The sequence below is a fragment of the Mus pahari genome, chromosome 2, assembly GCF_900095145.1.
Source record: "Mus pahari chromosome 2, PAHARI_EIJ_v1.1, whole genome shotgun sequence".
NCBI lineage: Eukaryota > Metazoa > Chordata > Mammalia > Rodentia > Muridae > Mus > Mus pahari.
In genome coordinates this window covers 151,872,281-151,890,071 of record NC_034591.1, presented here as the reverse complement: position 1 = coordinate 151,890,071, position 17,791 = coordinate 151,872,281, and the positions used below count along the sequence as shown (strand labels likewise).

At 45.1% G+C, this 17,791-nt stretch overlaps 2 protein-coding genes across 3 annotated transcripts in view; both read left to right on the top strand.

Annotated features, from left to right (window-relative positions):
• The window catches only part of Arhgdib (Rho GDP dissociation inhibitor beta), an 18,662-nt gene extending 9,849 nt beyond the window's left edge, over positions 1 to 8,813 (top strand). For both annotated transcript variants that reach the window (XM_021190881.1, XM_021190878.1), the window contains exons 3-6: positions 252 to 335; positions 2,850 to 2,926; positions 5,849 to 5,912; positions 8,146 to 8,813. In XM_021190881.1, the coding sequence (XP_021046540.1) occupies positions 252 to 335; positions 2,850 to 2,926; positions 5,849 to 5,912; positions 8,146 to 8,345 (425 nt within the window). In that variant the 3' untranslated portion in view covers positions 8,346 to 8,813. The remainder of the gene's footprint in view (positions 1 to 251; positions 336 to 2,849; positions 2,927 to 5,848; positions 5,913 to 8,145) is intronic.
• Positions 8,814 to 10,252: 1,439 nt separating this feature from the next.
• Erp27 (endoplasmic reticulum protein 27) overlaps positions 10,253 to 17,791 on the top strand; it is a 16,500-nt gene continuing 8,961 nt past the window's right edge. The window contains exons 1-3 of the mRNA XM_021191277.1: positions 10,253 to 10,400; positions 10,597 to 10,697; positions 12,416 to 12,553. Of these exons, the coding sequence (XP_021046936.1) occupies positions 10,307 to 10,400; positions 10,597 to 10,697; positions 12,416 to 12,553 (333 nt within the window). The 5' untranslated portion in view covers positions 10,253 to 10,306. The remainder of the gene's footprint in view (positions 10,401 to 10,596; positions 10,698 to 12,415; positions 12,554 to 17,791) is intronic.

The window sequence follows — 17,791 nt, the reverse complement described above, 5'->3', positions numbered from 1 at the left end:
TGTGTGTATATATATATATATATATATATATATATATATATATATATACACACAGACACACACACATTAACACAGACACACACATGCACACACTCATGCATGTTTGCATGCACATGCTTGCAAGCACACACACACATTCACACACACATGCACACACACACACACACGCACGCACTCCCATGCATGTACTCACGACCTCTTCTCTATACAATGCCCTTCTATGTGCTCATGGTTTCTTTTGAACCCTGCAGACCCAACAGTTCCCAATGTGACTGTTACCCGGCTTAGCCTTGTTTGTGACAGTGCACCAGGACCCATCACCATGGACCTTACTGGTAAGCGAACACATCTCTATTGTTCAGAGGGGTCTACGATGTCACAGGGAAAATTTGATCTTTGTCCCCAATTCCCACTGGAAAAAGCTAGTCAGGTGGCCCTTAGAGATGCATGCGCTGGTACCCGTCCACAAACATTTGCATTCCCAGTGTCCACTGCTTTCTGTATTTAATGAAAAAATCCAGCTCCCGACTCAATGTAGTGGAACAATGGAGAGTTAGACACCTCTTGTGGTTATGTGTGTATCTGTGCACTGTTCTGCTTCTGTACTCGTGTTCATATGAGGAGTACATGTGTGCATGCGAGTTAACCTTGGGTATCTGCTTACTGGATGGTCTTGCTCCCCAAAGCGTGTTCAGCCTGTTTCCTTAAAGCACCAAGACCACTAGCCCAGGGGAACTATTGTCCATAATGAACTGGGTTCTCCCACAGCAAGCATCAATCAAGAAAGTGCACCTCAGGCTCTCTCACAGGAGCGAGTATGCCTGGCTGGTGAGCTCCAGGGATCCACCTGTCCTCATTGCTCCAGAGCTGGCATGCACAGCTTCATTTAATAAGGGGGGAGGGGATATTATTTATTTATTTAATTCAGAACATTTTAAATGTGGGTTCAGGAAATCCTCGTTGCTTGCACAACAAGCATTTTATTGATCGAGCGGTCTCTTCAGCCTTCAGTTACTCACTTGTGCAGTACTTACTTCAGATCTGTGCTTCCACATGGTAACAGAAGAAACAGCTATTCTCGTAGGAGACAATGCAGGCGGAAATGTTGAGACAGATGCTGTGCGTGGCTAGACTCACACTTTTTATATGGTTTGAATACCAGCAAAAGCACTAATCTCACCCCAGCTATGGCCTTAGCAGAAGGGGAGGAAAGCCCAACACCCCCTGAATAATGACACACACTCCCCTGCTCCGCACACCCAAAGCTTAAAACTCCATTCCTAAACAATTTCTCCGACAAAACCCCAAAATAATCATTGGTGTTTATTTCCCCTTTTGTGACTAACGGCCATCGACTTTCATTAGGCAGATCTTGAGGAGATGAGCAGAAACCGGGAAGGTGGGCTTCAAGGGAAAATAATCGCCGGTTGGAGGGTTGGGAAAGGGGACATAAATCCAAATCAGGGGCATCCAAGGTAGACCTGTCACTGAAGTCAAAGCTGTACAGGAGCCGGAGGAGAGCACGGGTCTAGAGCAGAACGTTTAGCAGCAGAGCTTCCTCTCACAGGGCATGTGTGCTTTGCCATATATGGCTATTTCTATCAGGGCCTGAGAAGACAGGCTTCCTGTTCAACTGAAATCAGTAGAGCAGACACCCAATGCGCACATGCATGGCCCCGAGCTGCAGCATCACCCCAGGCAGAAACGCATTCTCTCACCCAGACTCAGGCTGTGTCAGTTTGCAGGAGTCGGTCTGGTGCTGCTGAGGACATGCCCAGGCAGGAAGGAGGACCAGGCAGAAGAGCTTGGTCTCTGTCCTCTCTCAGAAGAGAAAACCTGCATTTCTGTCCTAGAGAAAGTGCTGAACTAAAGTCATGCAACAGTGTTTATGAAGTCAAACACTTTCCCGAAGTATATACATATACATGCACATATACACACACATACATATGTGCACACACATGCACATGTATATGCAGGCATACACAACTGAGCCATACAGGAGTATTTGGAGGAAAGACTAAAGAAAGCGTTGTCATAGCTTCCTTAAGCAGGCCCTAAGAATTAATGGCAGATCTCAGGGTTATGAACTTTAAAGCTGTTACAATTGGAATGTTCTTCCTTTAAAAAAAATGTTGTAAATGCAAGTCCAGTAAGTCCAAAGTGAGCGCTTACTTAAATAATTATAAAAACTAAAAGCAGTTTTAAAAGCTAGGAAATACCATATATTATCAATTGTTAATATCAATTGTATGAATTGATGGAGGGAAATTTTCTTGAAGCCTATCAATTCTTCGAAAGCCAAAGGCTGATGCTCTTATATATCTATATTTTTATATTTCTTTGAAAGAAACCCTCATGTTTCCACCTAGCTATGTATATACATGAAGTTTTAAATAGACAGAATATTAGCTCAATTTCTTCTAGGCTGGTTGGTTGATTGACACTTTTTTGTTATTGACAACAATAAAATATGGTTATCTTCCTGAGTACTGATTGGAAGTTATGGGGAAAAAAGATTTATCTTCACAACTAATTTTTGGAAAAAAACCTATATTTTTAGCATAGACATCAAGCTTGTAGGAAAACCCTTTACTATGTTACTGTTTTGTTTTGTTTTTTTAATAACTAAGCTGTAAGATTTCAGCCAGTATAGGTTGTGTGTGTGTGTGTGTGTGTGTGTGTGTGTGTGTGTGTATGTGTGTTTACACTAATCTCACACTCTTTCTGAATAGGATCCTTATGAATCACGTAACCCAGATGGGCCCAGCAGAAGGTGTTGAACCTTAGCTTTCATTCTTCATATGGCAGTTCCTGGGGATAGTAACTTTGTTACTCCTCTTCTACAGGTGATCTTGAGGCCCTCAAAAAGGATACATTTGTGCTAAAGGAAGGTATTGAATACAGGGTGAAAATTAACTTCAAAGTAAGTTAATCTCCCGCATGGGCTCTTAGCTTTTCTATACCCCATTTCTTGCATTGTTGTGCTGGTCTTCTGTTGATGTCACTGTTGTTTTTGGTGGTGGTGGTTGCTGTCCCTTCTCCAGCTTGGTTCTGGAATAACCTGTTTCCACTTCTGAGCTCTTCCTGTGGAGAGCCACCCCTACTTCCCATCTTTACCTAGCGGGGACATCATCATCCTTTCTCGGAACCTCTGCTGCTTACATCCATCAGGCACACGCTGCTGGGTATCCTGAGGATTCCTCCTTCCGCAACCTAAGCACCCAGAGCTAGGCTAAAATTGTGTGCCCCTCCCTTCCACTGTTTCACTCGACTTTGTAAATGGCAGGTCTTCATGGGTATATGGCAAGAAATGGTCAAACCAATGATTCAACAAATAGGAAAACAAAACAAAACAAGACAAAACAAAAAAACAGGATTCCCCCAACTGCTCAATGACCATCCAGATACAGGAACCGTGTTTTTAACAGAGTGGCTAGGAATCGCAGTGGCACTTGTGGATCAGGGGACCAGATAGTAGCAAAGCTAAACAAGACGTAAGCTCACCTCTCATGAATAGACATATGTCACTGGTTACGGATCCCGGGGAAACAACCTTGACTTTGAAGGCAAATAAGTGAGAGTCGCACTGTTTTGCATCTCAGGGTTTGTTTGCCTTGGCTGTTGGTCATTTCCACTCAGTCATGTTCTCCAGGGCTCCACCAGGGAAGACCCCATATGCTCTCTCTGGTACATACTGGGCTCATCTTTCTACTGGGCACAGGATATGATGCAAGATGTCTCGTCAGCCACCCTCTACCACTAAATGCCTAAAGTCTGTTCATCCTGGAAATGTTTGTTGACACCGACACAGCTGTCACTTGAGTTGTGGATGGCTTTGCTTCCTGCCATGCTGTTTACTACCAGAGCAACTGGAGTTTGGGGGAGAGCCTCACGTCTAAAATGCACAGAAAAACTTCACACCAGTCTAGAACTTAGTCATTTACACTGCTGTGCTGTCAGTTTAGAAAACTCGTGTTTACAAATAAAATCCAACCAGCAGCTTTTAACTGAATAAGAAGACAAGCAGAGATCTATGAATATAGGTGACTCTAGAGATGCCTGGGTTGTACATCAAGGTGCACAGGAGCCCCTGAGTCAAATCCACTTCTGAAGTTGGTGTCAGGCTCCACCAAGGTTAAGACCACTCTGTGTGTACCCAAGTGAAGCTGAATTAGTCTCTAGCTTGTCCCAGCTTGGAGTTACAGTTAGAAGGGACCCTGGTCACAGTAATGAGGAATTAAAGAGCTATTTAAATCTTTACTGACATCTCTTGACAAATGTTCAAGGACACGATGCTTAGAATAGCAGTTACCTACGATCCTCCAGCACACCGTCTCTCTCAGGGTTCTTATTATCCTAAAATTGACAGCACCCTAGAACCCCGGACAAGGGTGATTCTGTGGGTCCCCACACCCTGTACGCTGCCTCTTAAGTGTGTGAAGCATCTCTAATGTCCACAGCGCTCAGGTTCACTCATAACATTAAAATGTCTTCCTTTGGGAGAGGGGGCGGTGAGATATATAGTAGCGAGACACACACACACACACACATACACACACACACACACACACACACATATGCATATGTGTGTTATATGTGTGTGTGTGTGTACTCATCTTTTTTTCTGCCCTAAATATGTTTCTATCGAGTGAAGCACTAGTCACACAGCAGATGCCTCTTTTTACAATTCTCGCTACTGCTGGATTGTCTTTTCAGCTATGCAGTCCCACTGGGTCCAAGGGTCAGGCTGGAGGGTCATCTAAAGATGCAGTCATTTCTCCCGTTCCCTTGGGCTAGATGTAAGAGTAGGGGTGATTAGGAAATGGGGGCTTCATTTCATCACCATCTCTCTGTAAGGCTCTTTTCCTTCCAGCTGCTTTCGGTTGCTTTATCGCCCATGCTAAGCTCGACGGTTTAGACTCTAAGGTGACAGTGTTCACTCTTGGGCGATTTCACCATGGGGAGAATGAAGGACAGCCCTGGTGATTTGGTCTTAACTATTGTACCCACTATGTGTACAGACAGCCGTAATTGTTCACAGAGGAAATTATCGAAGATGCTTTTGTTCCTCTGCAGTTGAACGTTCCCCGAGCCCTACAGCTAATGAGTCAGTGACCTCCTTAACTTGTTTGTATAGACATGACCACAGTGAAAAACTAACAGACAACCCACTTCTGGCCCAGGTATAATGAGTCATGGAAAACAAAATGCTAGGCTGTCTGCAGTTCCATTCCATCCTGGTGGATTTTCATTGAGCATCTAGGGAAAGTAGCAATAGCTCAGATAATGTCCATGGTGAGAGAGTCTGGCAGTGTGTGCCAGGCACCAGTGGGATCCATCCATTATTAATGGGAAAGGGTGTTTTGGTGACCCATAACCTTCCCTCTAGGCTCCAGCCTCAGTTACTCAGCCTCTCCTAGCTGACTTTCCATTACCACTTCACTCCCTCTTGTTTGTTTTTCATAGGCTAGGTGGATCATTTCTGAGGATATGGTGTTCACAGACTGACATAAAATTTTCCATTGGTATTTTTATAACCTTCCCTGAAACAGGGGCCGTGTTTTCACTAACTAGAGATTATTGCCCAAGCCACCAAAGAAGGAGAAATATGGTGAAGAATACTGAGACATTGTCTTCACTAACACCGTCCCCAAACACAGTTAGATGGAAAAATATTACAACGGTCGAGGATGAAACCTGCATTGGCAGCATTAAGTCTTGTGATTGGGTCTCTCCGATTTTGGTTTAGCTGGACGGGATGGGTAGGAAATATTCAAACAAACAAACCAAACAGAAAAATCATAGAGTCTCTAATCTGAATTGTTTGTGGGCTTCTTACCTACAGGTGAATAAGGATATTGTTTCTGGCCTGAAGTATGTTCAGCAGACATACAGGACTGGCATGAGAGGTAAGGGATTGTGTGCAACCACTTCTATTTGCTTATAAACTTACAAGAGTTGGTATAGGTACCGGTACAGGTACAGGTACAGGTACAGGTACAGGTACAGGTACAGGTACAGGTACAGGTACAGGTACAGGTACAGGTATAGGTAGATAGCATGTCCACGCTAGGGAAAGGGAGACAGGCACATCAGACCAAGATACTGAGACCATCATTCAAACAAGACAAACTACTGGCCCTCAACATTTGGAATCTGGATTTAAATTTGTTACTCCTATGGAGAAATGAATCAAGATGAATTGAAGACAGGGTCAAAAAATAGTCATCAAAAGTGAAGAAGTGGAGGAAGAAATAGCCCTGTTGGTAAAGTGCTTGCACAAATTCCCGAGTCTGAGGCCCTAGAATCAACAGAAGCCAGCCTGGTGGTATGCATCCCAGCCTGGAGATGTGGAGACAAGAGGACCCCAGAGCATCACTGGCTAACATAGATTAGTTGGTGAGTTCTGGGCCAGTGAAAAGGTCCTGTCTCAAACAAAACAAAACCAAGGTGGCTAGTGCCTGGGAAGAACACCTGAGGCCAACTTCTGGCCTGCACACGTGCGTTCTATATGCACGCACACACCAGATATTCAAAAGTGGGAGCAGTTCACAGTGTGAAACCACATCAGAAAAACAAGAACTGCGTGCCCTGGGATTGTGTCCTAGGGGTGAGTAGAGTTCCATGGGAGTGGGAGGAGCAGAGAGGTAATGTGTAGGGGGTGAGCATCGGGGTGCAATATGGAGGAGAGACAGAGAGTCAGTGGTGTTCCTGTCTCTTAATAAAGAAATGAGGAACATCTCTCTCTAGGCCTGAGAAAAAGCAGTGTAATTGAAGTATGTAACTAACTGCATATTATTCTGCTGTCATTCTGGATGTTCCTTGGGCAGAATGGTAACCCAAACACTTCCACATTCCTTCCTGGCCCATCCTACTCTCTGTGCCAGATGTGGGAACAATATGACAGAGCTCAGTCCCCAAAGCAACAGAAGAGCCAAGGGAAGTTATGATTTGATGTGACTGCAGGACATAGGAGCCAGTCGATCAAATTCCAGAGCCGATCGGGGGCCTGAGAGACACCGTTGGCCTTGCTAGCGTCTTCTCCAGTGAAAACCCAGCTCAACTTCCTACTTCCTCCCAGCCCAGAGGCAGCGCTGACTCATGTCGGTGAGCAGCCCCTGGCGTGTGGCGAGCAGCCCCTGACATGCGTGCAGCTGTCCCTCTAAAGTGTGCAACAGTTAAAAGGGCAGCTGCACCCGCCTAACAGCTATCTGCTGCCATTTAAACCCCAGCTGTTCTGAATTCACACCCCATCGTTCCCCTCCCTCATAAGTACGTTTGATTGACCGCATGTACCAATTCTCCATTTTTTTAAACTTTTGACCAATTTGCTGATCTCCCCTCCCACCTAACATTCAAATTCCTAAATTCTACATATCCTGATCCCCAGATGTCACAGTAACTTTCTCCAACTAAGACATACATAGAAAGACATTGAAGTCTGTTATATAGAGAAAGAAAGAACACCCTATATGCTGCCTATCTTGAACTGCTTCAAAACTGGGGTCAGAATGTAGGTCTCAACTTGTTTGCCTACCTGACTGTCCTCTGTCAGTTTTTAACGGTGCAATCTGCTACATCTCTGTAAAGAGACTTCAGGTCCACCGACTTAAGTCACCCCATACTCTGGCTTAATAATCAGAATCAACTCTGATACTTTTACTGAACCTCCACCCCCCAAGTATGAAGAGTGACTGGCAAAGTAAGTCACATGCTTTCAAAGAAATTTGGGGTTTTAAGAATGCTTTAATATATCTGTCTGGAGGGATTGGTTGGGCTCTGAGACAGGGTCTCCTGTGTGTGCAGCTTAACCTAGTCTTAAACTTGTTCATACCTTAGCTTCTCTGATACTACAAATGGAATTGTGCACACCTGGCTTAGTTATAAAAAGGAGAGAAGGAGAGAGAGAGAGAGAGAGAGAGAGAGAGAGAGAGAGAGAGAGAGAGACAGACAGACAGACAGACAGACAGACAGACAGACAGAGACAGAGAGAGAATGTCCCAGGTAAACCTGATGTTGGGCCAGGCCTGGACACTGTTGCTTCAGCTTCTGCCCATGTGAGCTGCACACCAGGCTCTCCCATTTTTAGTTTGCTTTTCTGACACCGGACTCTTACACTAACGGCCCTTTCTTTCTTCCCAGTGGATAAAGCCACCTTCATGGTTGGCAGCTACGGGCCCCGACCGGAGGAGTACGAGTTCCTCACTCCAGTAGAGGAAGCTCCCAAGGGCATGCTGGCCCGAGGCACTTACCACAACAAGTCCTTCTTCACGGATGACGACAAACAGGACCACCTCACCTGGGAATGGAACCTGGCCATTAAGAAGGATTGGACAGAATGAGTGTGTCTGTCCATCCCTCCTGCCACCTTCCCCCCACCCACCAGAAGAATTCTCCCGACCATGTTGATCACCATCTCCCTCTTCCCTCCCTGTTCCTAGCTGGGCCCTTTCTCTGTCACACACACACACACACTTCATCACCAATATGTTTTATCTTACTCCATCTCTCAAAGTGTTCCCTGCAAATGAGACTTAAAACCCTGGCCTCCTCTCTTCTCCCACCTTGTGTCCTGAAGGCCAAGAAATGGGCAAGCTACCGCTGATGCCTCCTGGGCCTTCCGTTCAGAAGTTTATTCTTGCCACCGGGTTCTTCTGGTACGATGAACCCCGTTGTCTTCTCTGCCAAGGGGAGCTCTTCTTTTGTGGGTGACACTGTAAACAACACCAAAGAAAAAGAATAAAATTGTGTGTGTGACTGAGAACCTCATTTGCTTTCCTTTGTCCTTCAAACAAATATGGTACCAGAAAGCCCACATTTTGAGTTGTCTTATGCGTGGGTTTATGGGTGAGAACAGGGAACATTTATATCCTTGTCAACAGGTTGTCACAATATAATGGTCAGAGAATGTTAATAATACAGCAGATGAACATTCTAAATCTCATTTATTATATAATATTTTCTTAGGACAGCCCCATCTAAGATTGAGATGTATACCCCACTGCCTGTAGAAACCTCTTCTTAGCCTTGACTCGTGGGTCAAATCAAGCTGTCTTCTGCTGCGTGGGCTCCCAACATCTACTGACGAAGTAGTGAAAGCTTCAGCGCTACTTTATTTTATTACGTCACATGAAGGCCTATCACAAGATGGTCTCCACATCTATCACTCTCTTCCTTCCCATAATTCTCAGCGACTAAAGTTCTTTCACATTCTGTTTTCACGTCTAGATTTTTGGCTCTTCTCCGCTAAATCACTTGTGGTTGGTTAATAGTGATCGTCAGCTTGACAGACTCTAGAACCACCTAGGAGACAAGCCCCGTAGGCCTGCTGGTGAGGGAGTTTATAGACTAGGTTCATGGAGGTGGGCAGACTCACCCTACCTATGGGTGGTGTCCTTTCCTACTGGGGTCCCGGACTGATTACAATGGAGAGTGCTGAACGCCACCATCCCTCTTCATCATTCCTGACTGTGGGCATAGTGTGACCAGCCTTCTCGCTCTCCTGCCGATTGACTGCACCCTCAATCTGGGAACCAAAATAAACCCCGCCTTCTTTAGGTTGCTCTGGTCACTTACAATATTTTCTCACAGCAGAGAAAAGCAACACAAGTCTGTCCCACATTTTGATGCCGGGAGCCTAGTCACCCAGGCCTCTGTCTGTAACTACTTCGAGGCAAACATCCTCCATCAAATCCCACATGGCCCTAAGAGTTCTCGTGTGTCTCATAGCAGCCTAAGAATTTTTCTGTGTTTCACCACTCTCTGATACATGTTTAAATCATGGACTTTTGTGTTCACCTTTCCCATCAAGAATGTAAGCTTAGCGGGGTACTGACAGCACATGCCTTTAATCCTTACACTTGGGACTTGGGAGGCAGAGGCAGGCAGATTTCTGAGTTTGAGGCCAGCCTGGTCTACAGAGTGAGTTCCAGGACAGCCAGGGCTACACAGAGAAACCCCGTCTCAAAAAAACCAAAACCAAACAAACAAACAAAAACAAATGTAAGCTGAGAGGCACTGGGTCAGCTCACAGCCATATTTATAGACTGCTTAAATCAATAAGCCGCATATAGTACCTACATATTTTTTATTATTTAAATGAACAGACATGACTTTCTCCTGGTTGGCTATGTCCCAGAGTTCTGCCAGTGTGAGCCATTTATCACAGAAGGTGAACGTTCCCCCCTGGAGTCAGCTGCAAGGTTCCCAGAGCTCGTACAACGCACAACCACTTCAGTTCACCAGCCTGTCCTGGATCGGCACCCCCATATTCAACATCTACAGTGGGCACCGGAGAGGAGCAATGAAAATCACCAGGTCTAGATGCCTAATCCTCTCGTTTGTCCTCGTGTGTGGGCTGGTTCCAAAGGTTACAGCAGATGTTGAAGAAGCCACGGGTAAAAGAAAGAAAGAAAAAAAAAAAGTTGGCAGTGGGGGTGGGGCAGTGGTGTGGCCACAGCGAAGCTGCCCTGTGGAGAAGACAGGGACAAGGATGTGTGAAAATACCATGCGTATTTTCATTCCAAGCCTAGACATTTTCCAGACGTTTCTGAGTTAAGATGTGTATTGCCCACACCTCTTCTTTCACCGCAGGTGGTCTCAGCACTATCCAGGAACCCATATGGCTAACAGACGTCCCAGCCACCCTGGAATTCATCGCTGCTGCTGAAGTGGCCATCATAGGCTTCTTCCAGGTTTGTGATACACCCCACCTGTATACCCCATAATCGGACATGCTCGACCCTAAGGTAGTCAAGCCAGGGGCCTGTTGGGCTAGTGACATTTGGGAATGAGAGAGCACACACTCTGCTTTCCGATCATCATCCAAGGTTCTTTTGTTTCAAAGCTGCTGCCCTCTGCATGAGGTCATTCTCTCACTTGCTTCAGGGTCTCTGAGTCTCATGGCTGAATCCCCTTACCTGTGGACACTTTGAAAGAAAGTGGGCATTGGCAGGAAGTCAGTCAAATCTCATCGTTTCCCTAAACACCCTCAGATTGGACCCATAGAACCCTGTTCATAGGCAGAAGTGAAAGTAGAGGCATTTTTAAATTTTATTCATTTATTTATTATTCAAGATAGGGTCTCAAAACTAAGGCCGGCCTAGAACTTGCAGTGTAACCTGTGCTTCTCTCAAATGGACAATCCTCCTGCCTCAGCCTCCTGAGTAGTGGTCTAATAGGACTATGCCACACACTCAGGCTAAATCAATCTGTTATAACCAGGAAACACTTTTCACAGGTTATGCTAAGAAAAATAGGGAGACCCTCACTCTTCTTTCTCACCTTCTCCAAATACTGAGGAAGGTGACAGGATTACTGACAGCTTCCTCATTGGCTGTAGGCTAACACATGACAGTCATACACAAGAGGGTCTCATCCCAGCCTTTCCCTCTCGCTCTGGTAATAGCAGATGGCAATCTTCACAGCTAACCCAGCCCCTATTCAGACCTTCTTGTCTACTTCCATTCCTTGATTCCAACTCATAGCCACCCTGTCCATTCCGAGTACACAGCTGGAAATGGCTGGGATGGGGTGCCAGCAGGAGTCACCTTTGGGTGCGAAGGGACTGAGTTTCAGAACAGGAAGAGCAAAGAACTAGAAGGGTGTAGTAACAGAAAGGACCACCAGATGGCGCCATCGGGTCCTTGAGCAATTCAATTCCAAAGCCCAGATTACACCGTGAGCCCTCCAACAAATGTCCACAGCTTCTAAGTGAATAACCCTCTTCCTTTCAAAAGAGCGAATGGCCAGTTCTGCCTTGTGTTCCCAGATTCAAGAGTAGCAACCTTCCCTTCTCCTTTCACATGGACTTTAGCTCATTGAAATGCAGGGAAAATAGGTGGACTCTTGCGTACTGCCTGGCATGTCTGTGGACAGCCATCCTAACACAGCAAGGACTACAGGGTCAGGGTCTGCGGGAGGAGAGAGGCCATCACTAATGACTGGCCTCCCAGCTTCCTAACTGCAGGCCTGGGGTACAACAGGTGCACAGGCCATTAAGTACCCTCGCGCGCAAGCCTGAAGGATCCGTGGTTAAGAGGGGAAAACGGCCTCAGCTCCTGCACAGCTCCCGAGGACCATGCTTAGCACCTGCTGCTCCTTTATGTTACGTCTCCCTGTTCCTCCACAAATTGTTCCCAAAACATTTGCCTCTCTGGGTGCATGAATGGCTATATAGTCCAACTACACAGACCTCTGGACACCGAGGCATCTCTCAGCTACAGGTAGAATTCAGGCTGTATAACTATCCCACACAATTTTGATAAGAACCTTATATTTTCACAGAGCCTGGGACACTCAAAAATGACACTGCAAATATAGCCTGCATGTGTAAGGATAATGTCTGGCATGAGCATATCTTTCTTCCCTCTATGTCTCTTCACTTGTTTGTCTTATTTTGTTTTGTTTTTAGGATTTAGAAATACCAATTGTGTCTGTGTTCCGGAGCATGGCACAACAGTTCCAAGATGTATCATTTGGAATCAGCAACCATTCTGAGGTCCTGACCCATTTCAACGTCACCAGCAACAGCATCTGCCTCTTTCGATTGGTAAGCTGGGCTGGCAGCTCCAGCCTTCCTCTAGTTTTCCCTCTTGAGACAGGAAAGAACTCTATGTCTTTGACACTAACGCTGGTGCCAAGTTCAGGGACATTGTTGGCCAGGATAGTGACTCAGTTCAGGCTGGCAAAAGAGGTGGGGATGCAGCTTGCAGGGGACAGGAACTGAGAGCCAAGATGGGGCACTAAAGGGGCCGCTTCGTCCCTTGCCCAAAAAACGGGGCAGGTCAGCTGCTTAGCATTTATTAACTTCTTATGTCTATAGAATAAAAGTTCTGACCGTATTATCTCTAAGGTCATGTTAAACAGGGAAGTGCACACTCACACGCGCACACACACACACACACACACACACACACACACACACACACACCAGGGATGGTGTGACAGGCAGATAGACAGACAGAGACAAAGACAGAGCAGGAGTTTTATAATATATATCATACAGGCATATGCATATATATAATGAGGTTTCATGTATCTGAGGACAGCCACTTGATTCATAGATGAAGATTACCTTAAACTTCTGATCCTCCATTTCCTAAATACTGGGATTAGAGCCATACCCCACCTATGCAGCGCAGGGGAATCAAGCCCAGGGCTTCTGTGTTCTAGGCAATCACACCATCAATTGAGCTACATGCCCAGCCTCATAATTTTATATATTCATATGCTGATTATTTGACTTAAGTTTATTAAACATTTTATTAGACAGCTCTTATGTGGAAGGAGCTAGTGATAAAAACATATTGAATATACTGTCTGCCCTCATAGATCTTAAATCGGAGTGAAGATTATAATCAATATACTAATACAGAACACCACAATAGGTAAGGTATTACAGGAATGGAAATACTGTGGAAATTTAGAAAAAAAATTAAACCTGGAAGTATATGTTAGATAAACTTAGGTACTCTAAAGGAGGATCATGGCCAAAGGAGAAAGACTAAATGTACTTAAGAATCAGTGGTGACAACTTGATCCCAAGGCACAGGGTACGGGGAAGGCATAGAAGACAGGGAGAATTTGTTAGAACCACATTTGTGCTAAAACCGCAGTACCACATCTTAGATTTGTACTTAACTTGATTGGTATTTGGGAGCACCCAAAGCCTTTGGATCAGGAAAGTAACATGGACAGGAGTGAGCTTTAGTGAGATTATTTTGAAAACAAAGAATATGATGGATTATTAGGAAAAGATATCTGAAGCAAGAGACCTTGCTAGCTAAGCAAAATGGACTTCGCGAAGCTTATTAAAGGTCTGCAGTGGCTGGAGACACACACACATATATATGACATAAAGAGTCTATGGTGGAGAAGTAGCAATAGGAGTGAAAGAAAGGGTGCTATGCCAAGTGAGGAGATTCAGCCCTGTGAGCCCAGCAGTCAGGAGTCTGAGGGCCACAGGTTCCAGGCCATCCCCCCACCACCACCACCACCACACACACACACCAAAGATCTGAGCAATCCTGCTGGTAGTGTAAACTTTGCTTACAATGTATCCTTTATAAAGCCCCGTTGGTGGCTCTTTTGAGCTCTACCCCCTTCCTTAGCATCTGGTTTATGTCGACCACTAGTGACAGCCCTACTTTGAGTGAAGTCTTGGAACTTTGGTGGACAAAATTTATGTGCCATGCCAGAAAATAAACAGGCTGGTTTTGTGCCACCTCCTTGGCAGTGCTTGCGAAGGCTGGAGATTTCAGGCCAACCATTACATAAACACATTTCTCAGTTTACATTTCCAAAGGTTGGCTACATATGTTAATAGGATTATCCTTCAGGGGTTCAGAGTAACTGTAACAAAGGAAAACCGGGGACCATTTTATTTTACACTGGGGAACATGAGCCTACTGCAAATTTTCTGGGAACTTCTTTCTACTTAGATCCACATTTTATCATTTTCAGTTTTCCAGTTTGCTTATTTTTTTCTGCAGTTTGGTGTGTGTGTGTGTGTGTGTGTGTGTGTGTGTATGTGTGTGTGTGTGTGTGTGTGTGTGTATGCTTGTGTGTCTGTCTGTCTGTTTGTCATTCTGCCTATCTGTGTGTATGACTGTGTCTGTGTGTATCTAATCTATGATAGCCACTATTATAGTTCTCACAAAATATGAAGAGAGACTATGAGCCATGGATTTTCAATAGGGAAATAGCTTCTGGTGGATCGAAGCAACTCGCCACCGTTTCACAACCCCCACCAGGTAGCACTTGACTCCATACTCCGCATCCCCTGTCTTCTGCACTACAACGGCTCACTAGAGCACTCAAGGACAGTCCTCTAAAACTCTCGTAATGATTCATTTACGTTTACACGCGTGTCTCTGTGTGTCTGTGTCTCTGTGCGTCCTTTTGAGTGCTGCAAAGGCCGGAAGACAGTGTCAGATCCGCTGGAGTTGGAGTTACAGGTGAGCCATCTGAAGTGGGTCCTGAGACCTGAACTCAGGTCTTCTACAAGGGTCCCAAGCATCCTTAACCACTGAACCATTTCTCTGGCCCCAGAAGAAAATCTCTATTTTCACACTTGGCTGTATTTATTTAATGTTCCTTATTCTGAAGTCTCAGTTTCAAAACTTTATCCCAAACCATTTCCCTAAACCCCTGGTATTGATATATCAAGTCCAGGGGTTATATACCAGAATTTAATTTAGATATTATATAGTTTGGTAGCAAATTTTCAGAATTTAGGGTTACTGGATTCACAACAGTAAGAAATATGTAAAGATAAGAGGAAATAATGGTCAAGTAAAAGAACACTGGCTCATTATTCTTGAGCCTGTAAAAGCAGTGTTTGTAGAATCCTGTTAGTTATCGTGTTAGTTGGGCTTTCTATTGCTATGGCGAAGCACTGTGACCAAAAGTAACTTGGGAAAGAGTTTGTATCATCTTCGACTTTCATGTTACAGTGTATCAGTTGGGGTAGACTCAAGGCAGGAACTGAAACAGAAGCCATGGAGGGTGCTGCTTACTGGATTGCTTGTCATGGCCGGCTCAGCCTTTCTTATATAACTTGGGACCACCACCCTGAAAGAGCCAACACCCACAGTTGTCTAGGTCCTTCCACGTCCATTATTAACCAAGAAAACACCTGACAGTCTTGCCTATAGGCCGCCCTTAAGGAGCCATCTGTCCAAAAGACTCTAGCTTGTGTCAAGTTGGCAAAAACGAGCCAGTAAAACTGACTCCTTGTTAACTAGACACATAAATGTCTCACTCTTGGGGTTCTTGTTCATCTCCTGAATCTCATATTAATGCTAATATTACAACATAAAACATAAATAACTTTTAAAGTCCCACAGCCTTTAAAATTTCAAACACCTCAAGAGTACAGTCTCTTTAAAATATCCAAAGCCTCTTTAAAAGTTCAAAGTCTTTCTAAAATAACCAAAGTCCTTCTAATACTCCAAAGTTCTTTGGAAGAAGTAATATTTAAAAGTTAAATATTTTCTTATTCCAAGAGGTGAGTACCAGGGCACAGCCATAATCAAATCGAAGCAAAACCCTTCGACATTGTCAGGAACTCCCTGCCCAGGGGCTGGTACTCAGTCTTCTAGGCTCCAGAGAGCCTGGCAAGCATTCACTGTGGCGCTGTCATTTATGCGTACGTCCCTGTCATAGCACACATGGCTCGCCCAGGAGGCTCATATTGGCTCGTTATACTTGCTGGTCATCATCTAGTTCTGGCATCTCAACTATGCTGGTTGAGACCACTGCAGCTGAGACTGAATCTTCACCAATGGCCTTTCCTGGACTCTCTTGAGGGACTTTAACTCTGTCACTTTTTGCCAAGGTTCAACAGCTCTCCATGGCCCTTTCATGCTGCCAAAATCAGTAAACATGAGGCAGGCTCATGCGTTTTGGGGTTCGGTGCCAGCATGAGATGCAGCCTGGGCCCCTCTTAACCACAGCTTCGGTGTGATAACCCAGAGGAAGCATTCCCAGCAGACTTCACCTCAGTGATGCTGGTCTCTTCTTGATAGCAGCTGACACTCTAGCCCTGGTTGACCAGAAGTCCGTAGTCTCGATTTAAAATATCACATGAAGAACTCTCAGACTTGCCTCAAAACTTCACAAGTCAGGCCTCTAACATCTCCATTGCTCTCGGCATTCTCTTCCAAGCCTCCCACAGAATAGAGGGCTCTGAACAGGCAATGGCTTTTGTAGCCCCAAATTTCCAAAATCCTTCACAATCCTCCCGTAACAACAACGTCATATCTGTCACAGAAGTAGACAACACTGGTACTGATTTCTGTCTTAGAGTTTCTGTGAGGGTGATAAAGACCATTACCAACACCCATATGAGGAGGAGGAGAATGTTGATTGGGTTTAATGTGATTGGTTTAATGTTTCTGTTCATTACTGAGGGAAGCCCAGGCAGGAACTCAAAGCAGGAACTTGAAACAGAGAAGAGATAGAACCAGCCAGTAAGCAGTGCCACTCTACAGTCTTCAACTCACTTCCTGCCTCCAGGTTCAGGTCTTGGCTCCCCTCCATGATAGACTGTGACCTGTGAGCCAGAGAAACCCTTTCCTCATCTCTCAAACTGCTTTGGCCCCCGTCTTCAGCACAGCTTACTCTCCAAAACTAGTGCAGACTGACGCCTATAAAGGTTCCCAGGAAGCCCTAAGCAAAAGTCAAGGAACATTAAGAAGTTGCAGGTGACAGTGTGGCTGTCAGGGCCCCAGCCTGTGAGGATGGCAGCATGGAGACCCTCTGCTTTTCCATGCGGTCCCACAGAGATGTAATCCTCACAGAGATCCAATTCCTGGAGTCAATGGACCATGACCCTGCCCTGTTATTTGAATGTCTGCACTATATTTCTTATTCACTTCTATTTTAAGAAATAAAGTTAGCCCAACTCTATAAGGGATAGAGTATCGTTCTTGATCCCCGTACAGTGACTTTTGAGTGCTTGGCATAAGAGATGTACCATACCAGATGAGTTAGAAGAAATGACTACGTAAAAGAGGGAAGTAATATGAATCAAGTGATTATACTTTTATAAAGTATGTGTTTAGCTGGTCATGGTGGTGCATATGTGTAATCCCATACCTGGAGACTGACAGGAGGACCCAAGAGTTGGAGGTCATCCTGGGCTACACAGCAAGTTTAAAGTCATCCTGGGCTACAGGACACACAAACAAACAAAAGTATATATCTACAAGTACATGGCAGCTGAGCAATGTATGTTCATGCGTGTGCATGTACGTGTGTGTGTGTGTGTGTGTGTGTGTGTGTG